The sequence below is a fragment of the Pseudozyma flocculosa genome, assembly GCF_000417875.1.
Source record: "Pseudozyma flocculosa PF-1 unplaced genomic scaffold scaffold00017, whole genome shotgun sequence".
Taxonomy (NCBI): domain Eukaryota; kingdom Fungi; phylum Basidiomycota; class Ustilaginomycetes; order Ustilaginales; family Ustilaginaceae; genus Pseudozyma; species Pseudozyma flocculosa.
This window is the reverse complement of record NW_006920885.1, coordinates 611275-628641: the sequence shown is the minus strand read 5'-3', so window position 1 is coordinate 628641 and position 17367 is coordinate 611275. Positions and strand designations below refer to the sequence as shown.

The window sequence follows — 17367 nt, the reverse complement described above, 5'->3', positions numbered from 1 at the left end:
GCGTTGGGTGGTGGTGGTAGGAGGGCAGGAGAGACAGGTAGGCAGCGGATGGATTTTGCAAAGGGCCGGGTGGCCAAGGGGCCAGCGCGCGTGTGCAGGGCCTCCTGAGCTGACATAAGCAGAAAGGGCCATTTTCTGCGCAGGGTAGGGTTGGCCCAGGGCCGTAGGAGGCCCTACGGCTAAAAACGCCGTGGCTGCCCCTCAGAAAATGGCCGTGGGTAGTCGTAGGGGGCCCTATGGCCAAAAATGCCGTATGAGATTGCCGATTCCTGACCGTAGGTGGCCTACGCCCATTTTTTAGCGTAGATGACCCCCGATCTCCCGATTTCAGGCCGTAGGTCAGCCTACAGCAAAAAACCACCTGCCCTTTGATGCTAGCTATGAATCATTGGAAACGTCGGAGAGGATGCCTCTCCTGCATCTCTGATGCTTGACAGCCTTGCTTCCGCTCTACTCTGCTCTGTCTGCATGCACAGCTCACCTTGCCATTGCCTGCTGGTCTGCTGCTGCTCTGGTGAGTTGACTGTTGCCGCTCTTATCCTTCTGCCACTCTGCTGCGTGCCATTGCTGACTCCTTTGCTCCCCTCTTCCTTTGCCTGCTCCTTGCTCACTGCCTTACTTTGCTGCCAAAAATGCTCTGCTGTTGCCTGCTGCTGCCCTGCTGCCACCTTGCTCTACCACCATTGCCGCTGCCCTTGTTTGTACTGTGTTAGTATTGCAATTGAATGATCGTGCAGAAGATACAGCTGAGGGGGCATGCTTTGCCTGCAAACCTGGTATCAATGCTGTCATATGGCCCTGGGTGCGTAGGAGTCCTACGGCCCGAAGGCCAAAGATGTAGACCGGCTGAGTACGGCCCTGAAGGTACAAAGGAGAACTCCAACTCCTGAGGCCATAGCTCAATTCCTGCCGCTAGCTATGACTCTCAATCTGGATTGCACAGCGTAATTGGAAAAATTGGGGATTGCTCTTACTGCTAGCTATGACTACCATCAACCCTGGCCCGCCACCCCCATTTGACTGATGTTGATGCCACCCAACCAACATCAACGCCACCAACTCATGACCGAAATCAAGCCACTTCATCCCAAACCAATCATAGCTAGCAGCAAAAGTAAATCCCGATTTTTCCTATCGCACAGGCTGTGCAATTTAGGATTTGAGAGTCGTTATACAAGTGCGATCTGAAATCCTGGCCACTATGAGTAGATTTCAGATCGCAGGCAGGAAAATTTAGGATCTCAGATTGCAGCTGATCACATGCCTGCTGCGATCTGAGAAATTGCACAAGCTGGCTGCAGCTGGATTTTCAAATCGTTATACATGTGCGATTTTTTTTCAACCAGATCCTGCTGATAGCTATGATTGTAGGTAGGCCCCAAAATCTGGATTTCAGATTGTAGCTTGTCATACATAGACAGGAATCAATGCCTGATTTCAGATTGTAGCCTGCCTGTGACCTAAATTGGGCCCAACCCTGCTGCTAGTTATGATTGTAGCTGCATTTTGATCGTTGCCTGGCTACAATCAACAAAAATTGTAGATAGACCAGTCTCTAGCTACGATCTGAAAATCGTAGGCAGGATACGACCGAAAAATCCGCACGACTTATCTGGATCCAGAAATCGTTTGTGTAGAAGGATCCCCTCCGATCTGAAATTCGTAGACTGGCTACGCCTGCCTACGATCTGGCAGATCATAGGTTGGCCGCCCTGCTGGCTATGCCTGCTGCTAGCTATGACAGCCGTGGTTGCGAGTTTGCACAGGCTATCCAATTCGCTGCTCGCGATAAGTCTCAGTCTTGTAACAAGCGTTATGCCTGTTTGATCTGACTTGGCTTTGGCGTGCGTACACTGGTGGATCCGCCGAGGCTGCCCCGAACAAGCCTTTTTCTGGCACCACGAGTGCCAATCAGGGGACGGCCTGGATGATTTCTACTCGCTCTCCTCGACATCTGCCGTCTTCTTCTGCTTGAAGAAGCTCTGTCTCCTGGCTTCGCGCTCTTCCCTCCAGCCTCGCTCGCCGGGAGCCGAGTGACCCTCGGCAGCGACGCCGTGTTGGGCAGCGCTGGCAAATTCACGGGGCGTGGGCCTGGCATAGGAGCCCTGGATCGACTTTCCCGCCGCGTCAAACGTTCCGACCAGTGCAGCAAGTGCGGCGCACGATCCAACCATCATTGGGAGTGATCGCGCTAGAGGATGGGGCGAGTAACGGGGATGACGATGATCCCGTGATCAGGGGGTAAGCATGACTGGCCGGACCACGGATCGGACCGCTCAGTTCGTCCAGTAGAGAGACAGTGCGGGGGCAACAAGACTCACCGCCGGCACCCAGGACAAGACCAGCCGCGCATCCGCCTGCCGCTCCGTTGATTGCGTCCGTCTTTTGTCGAAAGTTGGCCACAGTGGCATCGGTGTATGAGAAGATGCCGCCCATGGCGGCTGCGGGACGAGGGAAGTAGAACCAAGAAGGCACAAGGGCACTCGGGGACTTGTCAGAGCTGTCCGTCCCCGAGGTGGCCTAAGCGCTTATCCCGAGGCATGAGTTCCGGCCCTGTCGATTTGAGGATCGACTCACTGAACAGGGCAATGGTGCTTCCGGTCCTTGTGAAGACGCCGAGGGCTCCCTTGTTGTGGGTTTGCATCGAGTTCTGTACGGCGGAAACGAGGAGGCCGACGCCAGCACTTGCACCGGCAGCCGTCATGCCATCGGCGACGGGGGCCCTCTCGAGGAAGGTGTCGGTGTCTGGTTGCTGAGCACCGGCCATTGTGAGTATGCGTTGAGCGTGCGACCCGTCAGGCTGGAACGGAAGGGAATCGAAGTGAAAAGTGCCAAGCGCCTTCGTCTGCAGCGATGTTAGGCGGTGCGATCGCTGTGCGGTGGATGAAGCTGCTGACGGGGAGCGTCCGGAGGGGTGGTGCGGTGATCAGGGCGGGATGGTGATGGGTGGGAATAGCAGTGTTCCGATGATCGCGCTGCGGGGCAATGGTGAGGGCGAGTTCGACACGGCACCTTCCTCGCTCGCCCCGGCCTGCCCGCCTGCCTGGCCTGGCCGTCCGCCCGACGCTCGCATCCGCAGAGGTTCGTAGACGGGCCGACCATTGTTTTCTCGCGCGATTGAGTTCCTGGCGCCTAGCCAGCAGGGGCTCGATCACCTGGCCGGCCAGGCGGGCACGCGCGCACGGACACCCTCCACGTAACCGACCTGCAACCCCACTTCGTCCTCCTCCACCACCACCACTCTCGCAACCACCCCCAAGTACCCGCCCCGCTACCTCCCGCTTCCCACCGCGTGCTAGGCTTTCCATACCTTCAGCTACCCTCCTTTCTGCTACATCGACAAAGACCAGGCTAGCCTGCCATGGACAACGCTATTCAGCAGTTTGTCGCCATCACCGGCTCCACGCCCGAAAAAGCTACGTGGGTACCCGTCGCAGTACCTCGTGCGAACGCCGCAAGTACCTCTCATCTGACACATGCTTCCGTGCGCTTCCCCCCCAAAGCTTCTTCCTCGAATCCGCTGATGGGGACTTGCAGACAGCTGTGTCGAGCTATTACGAGTCTGAGGCCTCCCAGCCTGCCGAAGTCGAGGATGGCGACAACAATGCCAGCATGGCGCCCGCTGCACCCGCATCTGCTGCGCCAACAGCTGTGCCCGACAGCTACACCGGACCCAGGACTCTCTCTGGCCAGCCCGCCTCCTCTGCAGATGGCGGCTTCGGCTCAACCTCTTCATCGCAGCGCGGCAGTGGAGCCAACACGCCCAGCAGCCGCCCAAGCGGCCGATCGGGCGGGATCTCGACTTTCCGCGACCTCGTCTCGTCGCAATCCGGCTCCTCTCGTCGCGGAGGCAACCAAGATGGCGAGGATGATGACGACGACACCGACGACGAGATGAACTACTTCACTGGCGGAGAGAAGAGCGCCCTCAGTGTCGAGAACCCCGAGGCGAGGAGGAGGAGGGAGATGGGCGGCAACGATCTGGTCAATCAGATCCTCAAAAAGGCTGCAGAGCAACGTAGGGAGGACGGCGAGGGAGTCGCTGGTCCATCGTCCTCGACTGCTTCGTCGCAAGCCTTCACAGGGCGAGGCAGGACCATCAACGATAGCGGAGCGGCCGAGACTGAGGCTTCGTCGGTGCCCTCTTCCTCGATGCCTGGTGGTTTTGGTGCGACGGACCGCGACAGCGCGGCGGGAAGCGACGATGCAGACGAGGAAGGCGACGGCGAAGTGGCGATCCGACACCTGACCTTCTGGCAGGATGGCTTTTCCATCGAGGACGGCCCGCTGATGCGGTACGACGATCCCGCCCATGCCGCGACTCTCGACGCCATCAATGCCGGCCGTGCCCCGCTCTCGCTCCTAAACGTTCGTTTCGGCCAGCGCGTCGAGCTTCGCGTGGCTAGGCGGATCAACGAGCAGTACATCCCTCCGCCGATGAAGCCATTTGGCGGCTCCGGCAACCGTCTTGGCAGTCCCGCCCCCGCTACCATCGCGGGCTCGTCGCGATCGACCGTCGCGGCCCCGACCCCGCCGACGTCTACGCCGGCGACGGCCTCGGCGTTTGAGGTCGACCCAAATCAACCGACAACCAACATCCAAATCCGTCTTGGCGATGGCCAGAGGATGGTGGGAAGGTTCAATCACGATCACACGGTGGCCGATGTCCGAGCTTTCCTGAACGCGTGAGTGCCAGTCTGGACTTCATGGGTAGACTCTTGTCAGACTGGAATTGCTGACGACAAGCGCTCTTGGCGTGCACCTTGACAGCTCGCATCCAGGCATGTCCAGCCGCAACTACGTGCTCCAGGCATCGTTCCCCCCCAAGCCGCTAACGGACGAGACGCAGACGATCAAGGACGCCGGCCTCGTCAACTCTGTTGTCATCCAAAAGTTCCAGTAGCGAGCATCGAGCGCAACTGGCACCTCGGCCTCGCTGCACGACATCGTCACTCTGGCGATGCATCACGAGCCACGAACTGGCCCTCCTGCACACTCGCGCATGCGGCTCCAGCCCCAACCTGAAATCGAGCAGAGCTTTAGGGTAGTACCAACCTGGTGGCATGTGCGCAGCGTGCGAGCAGTCAGTAGATTGGCAAGATGCGCATCACATCAGCACAGCTCCACCTGACAAATTCGGCCAGGCTGCTCTCCTGCATCTTGTCGAGCCATTCGAGATCCGCATTGTCTCGCGCCCGGACGACGTTGGCCGTCGCTCCCTCACTCGCTTCGTCGTCGCCGCCGGCCAAGAGGTCTTCGAGGTTGAGGTTCGAGACAATCTTGGAGACGGTGACGATGTCCGGCGTCTTGTTGCGTCTCGAGGACGGCTTTGCCGCCACCCAATCCGAAATTCGCGCCTCGACCGCGAGTATCACGTGTTCCAGGTTGCGATAGCCGGGGAGCAGCGCGTAGAGCTTCGGTGGTGTCGGTGTCGCCTCCAGAAGCGTCGCAGAGCCCTCGCGAGGTGACGCAGGGACCACGGCGGGGTCGAGGATGCATGCAAGGGTGCGGATGACGTGCGAGGATCGCACCAGCTCGTAGAGAAACGCCTGCGTCTCCTTGGTTGATGCGAGGAAATGGTCGGACCGCAGCAGCGCCGTATTGAGCGTGGCGACGATGGAACGGACAAGCTGCGGCAGTTCGGCTCCGGCGCGAATCTCGGCGTGCCGGCCCGCCACGAAAGCGGCGAGCGAGAAGATCGCATTCCACGTGTCCGCCCAGTCAAACTCGAGCGAGATGCGCTCCGCCGCGCAGAGCGTGATGCTGCGCTGGATGATTCGGAGACCCAAGAGGTGGCTGTGGATGTCGAGCCGCTTGCTGAGGTTGTGACGAAGGTGGCAGGTGGCAACGACGATGTTGCACGTGACGAGCCTCCGAGGCTTCTGCCGCGGATACGAGAGACCCGGCTCGCGCTGGCGGCAAATACGGACCTGGCGCACTAGCCTAGTCGATCGGTCAGAATCATCGAGCACGGCGCGGATGCCGCTCGGATCATGAAGAAGGACGAGCAGCAGCAGCAAGGCGACCCGTGCGTACGAGCGGGAGCGAGGGGTGCCGGCGGCATGCGTGCACAGGTAAGAGCTCAGCGAGAGAAGTTGGACATATGAACAACCAGTCGCCCCGTCGTCGTCCTGTGTTTGCGCCACATCATCCGCGTTGGTGGGACAGCCCGTGGCGAACACAACCTTCGAGGCGAAGGCTTGGTTGGACCGAGCCAGCAAGAAGACCGGCAGCAGGATAACGGTGCTCGGACTGGGCAGGTGGGCAAAGTCTGGCCCACCCGTGGCGCTAGGCCTCCGCCTTCCGTTGATGTCCGATGCGATCGAAGTGGAGCTGGCCGAGGTCGTCATGCCCACGATCTCTCCGAGCCCTCCGATCCATCGTAAGCTTGCCATGCCGGCGAGGGAGCCTGCCAAGGTCGGCACAGTGTCGTCGGCCAGCTCGACGTACTGCTGTGTCGCCTGTTCGAGGGCAGCTGCAGCTGCAAAGAGGATCTTGGCCATGCATTCGTAATCGACCCAGTCACGCATCCTCCGCGCGTACGGGTTCGAGGTGCTCGAGCTGAGCATCAGACTGCTGGAAGATCCTTGTCCGACGGTGGCCAGCAAGCCCAGGAAGAGGGATGACTCAAAGGCAAAGATCGACGTCGAGGGCGCACGGACAAATGCGGTGACGGTGACAAAGAGGTCGCGGCGGAGAAAGTAGGCACCGAGTGACGTTTGCGATACGCACGAGAGCCAAAGCAGGCCGAGCTGGAGGGCCCGGTGCTGAAGGTCGCGATCGAGGTAGGCGGCCTCACTCGCGGCGGCTGCACCATGGGCATCGTGGTCGTCGGCGCTTTCGTCGCGGACGCCGGAAGCGAGTACCGTCCTCCGAGGCCGGTGCGAGCGTAGCGCGTCATCGATGGCGTCGACGAGCGAGATGAAGACGTCGTCGGCCTCGTCCATTCCGCCGGCGAATATGGCGATGATGTCGAACGCATAGTTTGAGAACCTCTTTGCGAGGATGGGATAGGAGAGGGCGACCAGGGTGTCGACTGCATTCCTCCTGCGTACATCGTCTTCATCGCGTTGCCGCCAGACTCGGATGGCCTCGCGCCAGAGGCTCCCGACATTGTCGCGAATGAGGGCGCCCCTGCTAGCCGGATCGTCGTCGAGCAGAGCGTCGGCCGAGACGGCGCCGAGCAGCTCGACGACGAGACGCGTCTCGACGGGAAGGCAGAGGAGGTCGGCAAAGTAGCGGATTTGCGGACCAGAGTTGGTCTTGCCCTTCGACTTTGTCCGCGACAGGTCGGGGCGCGGCGCGGCGTGACCGTCTGCGGAAGCGGCAGCGGCAGCATCTGTGCTCGATGTGGATGCATCTGCCTGTGTCCAAGGCTGCTGCCCTGATAGGAGGGCGGCGTAGCACTGGCTGAACTTGGACCGGAGTGGCGGCCTCGAGGTGTGAAAGGGTGTGGCCATGGCGCCTTGGATGTGGCGCGGCGAGACGATGACGGCTCGAAGGACGAGCAGCAGCTGATGGTTTGAGGTTGACGGGGGGTGGGCCGCTAGGTATAGAGACTTGCTGGCTGCTTCCGATTGCGGCCCGGGCGCGGCGCCATCACGAGCGAGGAGAGAGGATTGTGTTTGCGAGTTGGAGCGAATGGCAGGCGCACGGTGCAAGAGAGGGTGTTTGCCAAGAGCTTGCGGAAGAGAGGGCGACAGTCGGTGTACAGAGGACAGCCGGCACAGCGGCAGGGATATCGACCTGGGGCAAGAGGGCCGCGAGCAAGATGGTGGTGGCCGTCTGACGCAGAAATGGACATGGTAGCGAAGGCCAAGCCCGATGTTGGAAGGCCGGCGGTATGTCCAGGGCCAGGGCCAGCGCAGGGCAGGTGTTGGTTGGCGTGGGTGCGTGTGGCAGGTCTTAGTCGTGCCGTCGGCAAGAACAGCGGTGGCCTTTGCCCGTGCGCCAAGCAGCGTGGCAAGGAACCCGGGAGGAGGCGAAGGGGGCAAGCTGAGGGAAGCCAGGGTGGGGGCCAAAAGCTGCAGGCCAGGCAGGCCAGGCAGGCCAGGCAGGCCACAGGGCAGGCAATCGCACGCAGGCCACCTTTGAGGCGAGCGGCCAGGCAGGCGTGCGTGCGTGCGTGCGTTGCCTTTGGCCCAAGGCAGAGCGTACGTTTCCACCCGCCCTGGTCGGCCGCGTCGAGCTTGGCTTGGGCTCTCTGCTAGCAACAACCAGGACCGCACACATCCAGCAACAAAGTCAAGGCCCCGCCGCCTTGCACCCATCACCCCACACGCCTCTTATCCGTCGCCGTCGCCGTCACCGCCGCCATCGCCGCCGTGGCATCGTCACCCTTCTCCCTTTCATGGCAGTCCCCACCACGCCGTTGCTTTAGCGCATACCACCGCCGTCCATCTGGTTCTCGATAGGCGGACCCACCTTGGGCACGCTCCTTGCTCTGGACGTGCCTTCTACACTCATCCAGGCCATTCAGATTGCCAGGTCCTCTGATCTCCAAGTAGGAGCCACGGCAGCAGCCTCTGCCACCTCACTTTGCAACCGCGATACCAGCGCCGTCTAGCTCAGCGATCCAACCCGCCTACCTCGAGCTCGTATCACTCTGCACGCCGCAGTGCGTCCCAGCAGGCAATCAGCGGCGGTCACGACTAAGCCGACTGCAGACTCCGTCCACCTGCCCGTCCGCCCCGCCATCGACTCGTCGGTCTCACCCGCGCCTTGCATCCCCCATTGACGCTGCTCATCGCCTCCGACCCCGTCCGACCCATCAACGATCTCATCTTCTGCGCGTCTTTCTTCCGGGGCATGCCCTTTCGGCCTACGCGATCTCGCCTCGACCTTCCATCATGACGGCTTCTGCCGCTAGCTAATGACTGGTTCCGCCTCGACGCTACGCATCGCACCAACGGCCCCATACCGCTCAGCTTTCGGTGTCTAGCTGGCTTTCCTCGGCCTCGCCTGTACCTCGTTTCCCCCTTTACCGCAGACCCCACAATGCCTGGCCCGCCCGAGGGGGCCATGACCAGCCAGGTCGAGGATTGGGGCGAAGGCGGCGACTTTGACCTGACCCACCAAGCGGACCCCGATCCCGACGCTCGCGTCTTGAGCGCACCCTCTGACGACCGAGGCGCAGACTCTGATGATTGGGACGTCGACCTCGGACATGATGCTCAACCTGTAGTCTCAAACCTGGCAGCACCGGACGACGAAGATGAGGATCAGACCGACACCATCAAGCTGTCCAACGCTGCGGGCTCAGCACTCAAGCTTATGCTCGATGCACAGCGGTCCGGTCCGAACAGCGGCATCGTCACCCAGCTAGGCTCCCGCTCGACCGTAGCATCTGCCGACGACGTCGACGACGACTGGGGCGCCGATCTAGAGATCCCAGACTCGTTGCCGTTCGACCTGAATGCTCTGCATCAGCGCAGGGCAAGCTTCACGAGCGACCTTGAGGGCGAGGAGCCTTTTGCCAGCGCCAGTGCCAGCACAACCACCAGCACGAGCTACAAGAGCAACCTCGGCATCTCGACCGACTTCACCGACCCAGAATGCTCTCCGAAGAAAGGCGCAGGTGGAGGCGCTTCGACGTCTGACTCTTCCGCCACGTCGCTTCTCTGCCCGTCCTATCAGTTCCGTGGACGTGGCGATGCCGCTTCCTTGGGCCAAGAGGCCGACAGCGAGACAGACATCGAGCAAGACTTCGAACTTGACCCGAGCCTCGACACGCTTAGCCTCAGCCCTGCGGTCTCTAGGAAGCGATCGCGCGCCACTTTGGATCACGAAGGGCTGCTCTGGGGTGACGAGAATCACAAGCGATCGCCGTCGCCAGGACCAAAGGGCACACTCAGCCGGTCGCAGAGCCACAGCAGCAACCTCGGCGATGGGGTCAACGGGCCAGCAGCGTTCGGCGCCGAGAGCGACGCCGACGATGAGCATGAAGATCTGCTCGATGGTCTCGTGCTGGACGGCAGCGTTTTCGAGGTGGACGCAGCCTCGACCGATCCCAAGGCTGCCATCGAGATTACCGAGACGCTCGAAGCAATCCTCAACGTTCGGCGTGCGGGCGAGCCCTCCGATGGTGGTCCGTCTTGTCGGCAGTCCGACGGTCCTGTCGAGTCTGAGGCAGACCTTGCGGGGGGTCTCATCATCACGGACGACCTTGACCTCTCACCAAGCCGACTGTCGAACAACAAGCTATCCTACCGCACACGGAGCAGAGGACCGCTGCCTGCGGGCCCAAGCCACAGCCGGAGCGTTCTGGTGCGACATCCGTCTTTGCCTGCGGCGTCGTCGTCGACATCTTCGGCGTCATCGTCGACATTTTCGCACCTATGGCTAGGTCGCGAGACCGCTTCGAGGCCATCCGCATCGACCAACCTCTCGGTACCGACACGCGGCGAGGTATTCTCGCCACATGCACGGCAACGCACGCTGTCGCAGTTGAGCTCAAGCACCTCGTTGACTCAGTCATCCGAGGCTGGGCCCTCTCAGCAGCACGGCCATGCACAACCTCGGCCGCGCGCTCCAAAAGGCAAAGGGCTGCAGTACAAGCGTTCTGCCAGCGATTTGCAACAGAAGATGACGGACTCGCCCGCTCCGCAAAATCGGGCTCGCAACAAAGGGCTTGCGCGGAAACGTTCGCTGCCTTCCCTGGCGGACCGCTTCCGGCAGCAGGGCCGACCAAGCTCATCCGGGTCGACTGCTCCGGCCGGCGGGCCCAGTGTACTCAGCACGCGCACGCCTTCGTCCTTCAGCTCACGACTGACGGCGTCTACGGCCGCCTCGAGAGCGCGTGCGGCTGAGACGGCGGCCGACATCCTCGCGAGAATGGCGAAGGACAGCCCGCCACCTCCACTTCCTGGAACTTCTCCGGCGGGCGCTTCAAGTCGGTCGCTTGCCACCATGAGCCGGGCGACCGCGCGGGTCCGGCCCAGCACTGCCGATGACGGCAGCCCTTCGCGACGAGCGCAATCGCCCCATCCGCTCAGGCAAGGTCGTGTATCGTCGCCGCTGGTACAGAGCCCGCCGTCGACCCACTTTCTGCGCCGTACGGCCGCTTACGGAGACGGAGCGGAGCTAGACGCGATCGAAGACCTACCGAGCACGACAGGTGCTTCGTCTATTTCGAGGTCACGTCCCGAGCGACCGCCGCGATCCGGCTCGAACGAGTCTGCGTCGCGCGGTCACCGCGGGCGTAGTAAGCCCCCATCCAAGCCGGGCCTGATCAAGCCGCTGGGCGCCTCATCGATCACACAAAAGACCGTCAAGGGCATGCGCTGGAATCCGAAGACGCTCCGATGGGACGGCAACGAAGGCGCACTACGCGAGTTCGATAGCGTCGTCCAGAGCAGCGTGCGGCCAGCCTTAATCAGCCAGCTGACCGGCAGCTCCACCAACTCGGCTCTGGCTAGCCTCAGCGGATACACCTCGCCCGTGCTGCAGGACTCCAGCTCCTTGATCACCAATATCGCCTGCGGCGTCAAGATGGTGGGCGACATGATCTTCGATCCGATCCAAATGAAATGGGTGCACCGCAACTGCGAAGAGGACGCCGAGGTGTTCGCGCAGTTTGAGGAAGAGGGCTTCAGCAGCGAGGGCGCCTTCGGTCCACAATCCGAGGCTCAGGTCGCCAGCTGCTCGAGGAGCGTAGGCTCGGAATGTGGGTCCGACATGCGCCCGGACGCATCGGCAAAGGGCAACTCGAGCTGGGACGTCGAGTCGACGATAAGGGCTCGCAAGATGCGTTCTGGACCGCTAGCTGGGAGGCTCGAGGAGCGATGGTCGCCCTCCTTGTGCGAGGCAACCAAGCTCATCCGTTCTCCCGGAGGGCCAAGAGGCGCCAGGCTGCCCACCAGGGTCGAGGCCGCCGTCGCCCAGGCCGTCAAGAGTGGCAGCATGCCCAACCTAGAACATGTCGATGAGGCCCTGTGGAATTCTTGCCTCGAGGCCGAGGCGCGGCACCGATCCGAGGTTCACAGCTTCCTCCCGCGAACCTCGTCGTCATCGTCACAATTGCAGACGCAGAAGCACGTCTCTGCGCTGAGTGGCGCCCTCGAATACGCGCCCACTATGGGCGAGATCGAGAGGCCGAGGCCGCACCTCTACCACCTGCAGAGGATCGCTCGGGGGCTGGGCAAGGGCAGCGATCCACCCATGATGGCGACGAGGTCGCGTGGGCAGTGAGGCCCGGCCTGTCTGTCTCAACGACTCAAGTTCAGGAGCGTTTCGGCCAGCGATTTCCGGGCCCAAGGGCAGGCTCGCCACGGGATGCGCTGCCAGGCTGCAAGACGCGGCCCTTATCCGCCCGACACGATGACCCTGCCCGCCGGCCGGCCCAGCATCGTCAGCGACCCTCATCCCCTCGTCTCAACTCGGGTTCGCAGAACTACGTACTTGTGTCTTGTCCATCTATGTTCCACCTGCCGCTGTTTGCCACATCCGCTCCCTAGATACCATGCAACGCATCGATGCCCGGATCGCTCGCCAGCTTGAGACCGCGGCTGCAGCCGGTCGTGTCGGATCCAACGAGTAGCGGAGGGATCGTTGATGCTCGGCCCAGAAGCGTCCGACGCGCGCCCAACCCCGGTCACTTGGCTGGACCCTGTCGGCTGACTAAGCCATTTTTCCAGAGATCCTCAATTCTTGATTTTTCCGACGGCGCGCTGCTTCTTCTCCTGGTTGGCCTCGCACCCACCGCCTCCACCGCCTCCACCGCCTCCCTTCACAGCAGCTTGGCCTTCTCCCTCCGACGTCGACCGCTACCCATACATATCCCTTGGAAGCCGATTCATCAGCCAGACCTCTCCCGCGTACGATGAGCTCTCGGGCCTCTTCAGATACGCCGGCCCTCAAGAAGCGCAAGCTCGATGCGCCCGGCGGTGAGGCTTCAGTCACTGCAGAGCCGCCAACGAGGGCCTCCAACCTCAACATCCATCCGTCGCGACTCGGCCGCGCCCCCGCCCTCAAAGCCGCCGTCAAGCCCAGCATAGGAGGCTCAAAGGAAAAGACCAAGGCCAAGCAACGCTACCTCAAAGCCAAAAAGGACCGCAAAAAGGCGCGCAGGAAGGCAGCGCCCAAGGGCGAAAAGAAGAAGCAGAAACCCACTTCGCTGGCCGCCATCGGTGATTCGCTGACTTTTCCAGAGGAAGCGGCGCTTCATGCGGCTGCTGCAGAGACGCAGAGCGCCTTGGATCCGGTCCCTGAATCTGATTCGTCCTCAGAGAGCAGCAGCGACAACGACGACGACGACGACAACGACGACGACAACGACGACGACGACGACGACGACGACGACGATGACGACGACGACGACAACGACAACGACAACGACGACGACAACACCTCGGGTGCAGCGAACACTTCCGCCGGCGTCAGAATGAGAGACGCTGACGGCGACTCTCCAGAAGACACAGGTTCAGCGACGCAAGAGGTTGAAAACACCAATGGAAGGCTGAACGAAGATCATGAAGAGGTGGTTGGGCTTCAACGCTTCCCGGCCGCCGGTATCAAGAAAGCCTCGGATCCCGCTCTCATCAAGCAGCTCGGGCTCACCGAGGGCATGTCGAGCCGGACCGTCGTCGATCCGAAACTCTCAACGCCGCTCATCTCAGCGACCACGGGTGCGACGCCAACTAGCCAGGGTGCGATCGTTGTCGTGGAGAATGCGAGCAAGGAGAGCGGCGGGTTTGCCAATGTGGCGCTCAGCGAGAGCGTCCGCAGCCGTCTCGAGGAGCTGGGCGTGTCAGAGTGGTTTGCAGGTAAGCTCCTCGTGGCGGTGCGGAGTCTCACTCGAGGACGGGGCTGAGAGGGTCGATGCTGACCTCATTCGCACGGTCCTGCAGTCCAAGTCTCCGTGATCCCATCGTTGCTCTTGCTGCCGCACAGCAGGTCACTCTACCGACCCACGGCGCCGCCTCGAGACCTCTGCGTGTCGGCGCCGACCGGCAGCGGCAAGACGCTAGCCTACGCTGTGCCCATCGTCGAGATTCTGCGCACGCGGCAGGTGACGAGACTCCGCGCACTGATTGTGCTGCCGACCCGCGACCTCGTGTCGCAGGTCAAAAGCACCATTGAGCTCATCTCCAAGGGCACAGGTCTCAAGGTCGGCATTGCCACCGGTCACCACAGCTTTTCGCACGAGCAGTCGCAGATCATGAACCGGGACTTCAACCGGCCCAAAGTCGATATTCTGATCTCCACACCAGGAAGGCTGATCGACCACCTTGACTCCACCCTGGGATTCACGCTGAGTCATCTGCGCTTCCTCGTCATCGACGAGGCCGATCGTCTCCTCAGCCAGTCGTTTCAGGAGTGGCTGCGCAAGGTTCTGCAGGCCACCGAGGAGGATCCCTCCGCAATCGCTGCCGAGTCAGACTCGTTCCGCGACCTCGACGAACGCCTTGGCGTCGGAAGCTTGGAAGGCCCCCCCGCGGAGGCTCCTTCCCGCGTTTTGCGCCACCATCATGGTGCGCCCGATGATGTGCTAGAGCAAGTCAAGCCCGCGGTCCAGAAGCTGCTGTTCTCCGCCACGCTGACCAGGGACCCTGCAAAGATCGCCGCGCTGGGACTTCGACATCCGCACTACATCGCCATCCAGGCGGAGCCTACAGACGACGATCGACCCAGCCACGAGAGTTTTTCGCTGCCGCAGTCTCTGCGAGAGCACATGTTGGTCACCAGCGCCGCAGACAAGCCGCTCGAGCTGCTCCAGCTCCTGCATCGGCCGAAGTCTCCGCTGAGGAGAGTGCTCTGCTTCACGAAAAGCGTCGAGTCAGCGGCAAGGCTCGTCAAGCTCGTTGAATTCTTTGAGCAAGCGCAGACGGCCCGCGGCCTTCCAGCCATCACGGCGGAAAACTTCTCGTCCGAGCTCAAGGCGGGCAGGAGGCAAAAGATCATGGACGAATTCGCAAAGGGTCAGATCGATCTGTGAGTACGAGGACGCTTTCTCTCCAATAATGCTACGTGGGCCAGAATTTGCCTCTCTCTGACACAGTGCTGAGGGCTGTTTCCCTTCCCCCACCACGAAAGACTGGTCTGCTCCGACCTCATCTCTCGCGGCATTGATCTGCCCGACGTGCAGCACGTCATTTCGTACGACGTGCCCGTCGACGCCTCCAAGTATGTCCACCGGGTCGGTCGGACTGCGCGAGCCAATCGTGAAGGAGATGCCTGGACCCTGGTCGAGGAGCACGAGGCGCGCTATTTCAAGGGCCTTCTCAAGGCCGTCATCCGACAGGGCAAGGTGGAGAAGATCAAGCCGACGGCGGACAGTGTCGATCCTCGGATGCGGGATGATTACGCCGCGGCACTCCAGAAGCTCGCCGACTTCTACAAGCGCTCCGGATCAGAGGCGGGCCGTTAACGCGGAGGCGGACGCGGATGGCGGAGGCCCCGGTGTTGGGGGACGGCGCTCACTGGTGCATGTGGATGAATTGACCGGGCCCGCCGTGCCGCATACTGCGACGAGGTGCGGGGTTTCGTGCTGCCAAAGCCTTCGGACGATGCGAGCATCGAAATCGTGAAAAATGCCGGAAATTGACGTGCGGAAGCGGGCGGCTGTCCAGCATCTCCCCGCAACTCGATTCGGGCACTTCCGCCCCTTTCCGCTCTGAAAGGCGCAACAATCCACGCCGATCTGCCCCAGCTATATCAGAGACGTCTTCAAAAGGCTTCTGAAGCTGGCTTTCCCCCGTCTGTACTGCTCCTTCCTCCAGTGTCGCCTCTCGACCCGCATCGCAGTACTCGCCCAGATCACCGATCCTGTACGGGCAGAGCCTTATCCACCATTGACGATACCCGGCGCAAGCATCCAGACCCACGTCTACTGGCCTTTCTCCGTCGCGACAGCCATGCCGCGTCGCGCCGCCTCCCCAGAGGTGATCACGATTGAAGAGAGCGACGAGGAAAAGCCTTTGAAGTCGCTTCCCACCATCCCATGGCGTGCTCCGCTTAATCTGCCGCTCTGCGATGACGGCAGTGAGCCGATGGACAAGCGCGATGTCAGCAAGTCGCATCAAGATGGCGAAGGGCGCGACCGCCCACGCATTCAGGGCGGCACGGAGGATCATCTCTCAGTGCCGAGTCTCCACGATGAGCTGCCACTGCGAGGTTCGTTCACGAAATCGGCGAACACTCATACTCCCTCGGAGAGTGCGCGGTCTTCGTCCCTGCCTCTGCCAGACTCGGTCCAGGCCAGCGATGTCTGTCACCAAAGAGCGAAGAAGCTCGACGTCAAGGCCACAGCCGTAGAAGATACGTTGGAGGCGAGCAACGGCGTGGCCCCCGCGGCCAGCCCAGAGGTACACGTGAACCGAACAAACAAGTCGAAGAAGAGGGAGACGATGGATGGTCATCAAGTCGCCGTGAATGGAGCCGATGTGGGACAGGCATCCTCTCGTCGACCTTCGAAGAAGAGCCTGTTCCTGCTTTCGTCCTCGGACGACGACGACGACGACGATAGCGACGATATTTACAAGGGAAAAGATCGAGACGATGACGACAAGAATGCTGGTGATCCCTTTCCCGGTCAGACCGCAAAGGAGCAAAGGAAGCGGACAGTCTCCGACGTCCTGTTCGCTACGGCCAGTGAGGTATCGCCTCTTGCCAAAAAGTGTCCCGCAAGTGAACCGGACAAGGCCAAGACGACTACGAGCAGGACATGCGATACGACCTCTCGCGTGGCTAGGCAGACCAAGGATCGGAAGCGCAAGAGCGGCGACCTCGCGGCCGTCGATAAGTACGAACCGCAGGGCTTCTCAGCTCGTGAGGCCATCGCCATCCCTTTGTCGGTACGTATCTGCCACTGTCACCTTTTCCTTCCGGCTTCTCCTGGAAACTTAAACTCGACGGAGATCCTTACCCGCGGCAATGCTGGCGATACGGCATCGGGCAGGGCTGGACCGACGAGCAGTTTGGATGGCTCAACTATGCTATCCGGGAAGTCATGGCATGCCACGTGCGTATCTCGACGGGTTTGGACGGCAAGTCGGCCTTAGGCTGGGTCGATTGACGTCTTCACCACATCTGCTCGATGCAGATGAACGAGATCTACAATCACGTCCCTGCACTGATGCCCTGGCGCCACAAAGGCCGTGTTCACAGAAAGGTAAGTTCGACATCCCTACCCACTCGTCCGACCCCCTCGATGGACGTCCTCTGACTTGCGAGCCTCTGCTTCCGAGACGCTGTAGCCTCGCTAGATGTCCCAGCTTATGGATACAGCCGTCGGCGGCTCACTGGGAAAGGAACTGTGCCGGCAGAGGCAGGAGCGGGACGCTGCCAGCTCGACGTGCAAGAAGTCTAAGAAGCGAGCGTAAAGCGCAACCTTGCGTTAGGAAAGCTGGCCGCCGAGGGTCTGCCGAC

At 61.4% G+C, this 17367-nt stretch overlaps 6 protein-coding genes across 6 annotated transcripts; 4 read left to right on the top strand and 2 right to left on the bottom strand.

Annotated features, from left to right (window-relative positions):
• Positions 1 to 1934: 1934 nt before the first annotated feature.
• Positions 1935 to 2767, bottom strand: PFL1_05084 (uncharacterized protein; the record flags this gene model as incomplete). The annotated part of the gene is made up of 3 exons (XM_007882613.1): positions 1935 to 2191; positions 2322 to 2441; positions 2578 to 2767. 3 exons carry the CDS (start codon positions 2765 to 2767, stop codon positions 1935 to 1937), a joined length of 567 nt encoding a protein of 188 aa, XP_007880804.1.
• Positions 2768 to 3361: 594 nt separating this feature from the next.
• On the top strand, positions 3362 to 4903 carry PFL1_05083 (uncharacterized protein; the record flags this gene model as incomplete). Its single annotated transcript, XM_007882612.1, has 3 exons — positions 3362 to 3420; positions 3504 to 4685; positions 4771 to 4903. The coding sequence occupies 3 exons, from the start codon at positions 3362 to 3364 to the stop codon at positions 4901 to 4903; spliced, it is 1374 nt and encodes a 457-aa protein (XP_007880803.1).
• A 181-nt stretch (positions 4904 to 5084) lies between these two features.
• Positions 5085 to 7460, bottom strand: PFL1_05082 (uncharacterized protein; the record flags this gene model as incomplete). Its single annotated transcript, XM_007882611.1, has 2 exons — positions 5085 to 5912; positions 5940 to 7460. The coding sequence occupies 2 exons, from the start codon at positions 7458 to 7460 to the stop codon at positions 5085 to 5087; spliced, it is 2349 nt and encodes a 782-aa protein (XP_007880802.1).
• A 1537-nt stretch (positions 7461 to 8997) lies between these two features.
• PFL1_05081 (uncharacterized protein) lies at positions 8998 to 12189 on the top strand (the record flags this gene model as incomplete). Its single annotated transcript, XM_007882610.1, has 1 exon — positions 8998 to 12189. One exon carries the CDS (start codon positions 8998 to 9000, stop codon positions 12187 to 12189), a length of 3192 nt encoding a protein of 1063 aa, XP_007880801.1.
• Positions 12190 to 12820: 631 nt separating this feature from the next.
• On the top strand, positions 12821 to 15367 carry PFL1_05080 (uncharacterized protein; the record flags this gene model as incomplete). The annotated part of the gene is made up of 3 exons (XM_007882609.1): positions 12821 to 13763; positions 13848 to 14931; positions 15034 to 15367. 3 exons carry the CDS (start codon positions 12821 to 12823, stop codon positions 15365 to 15367), a joined length of 2361 nt encoding a protein of 786 aa, XP_007880800.1.
• A 487-nt stretch (positions 15368 to 15854) lies between these two features.
• PFL1_05079 (uncharacterized protein) lies at positions 15855 to 17014 on the top strand (the record flags this gene model as incomplete). Its single annotated transcript, XM_007882608.1, has 4 exons — positions 15855 to 15981; positions 16186 to 16304; positions 16416 to 16793; positions 16898 to 17014. The coding sequence occupies 4 exons, from the start codon at positions 15855 to 15857 to the stop codon at positions 17012 to 17014; spliced, it is 741 nt and encodes a 246-aa protein (XP_007880799.1).
• Positions 17015 to 17367: the final 353 nt, after the last annotated feature.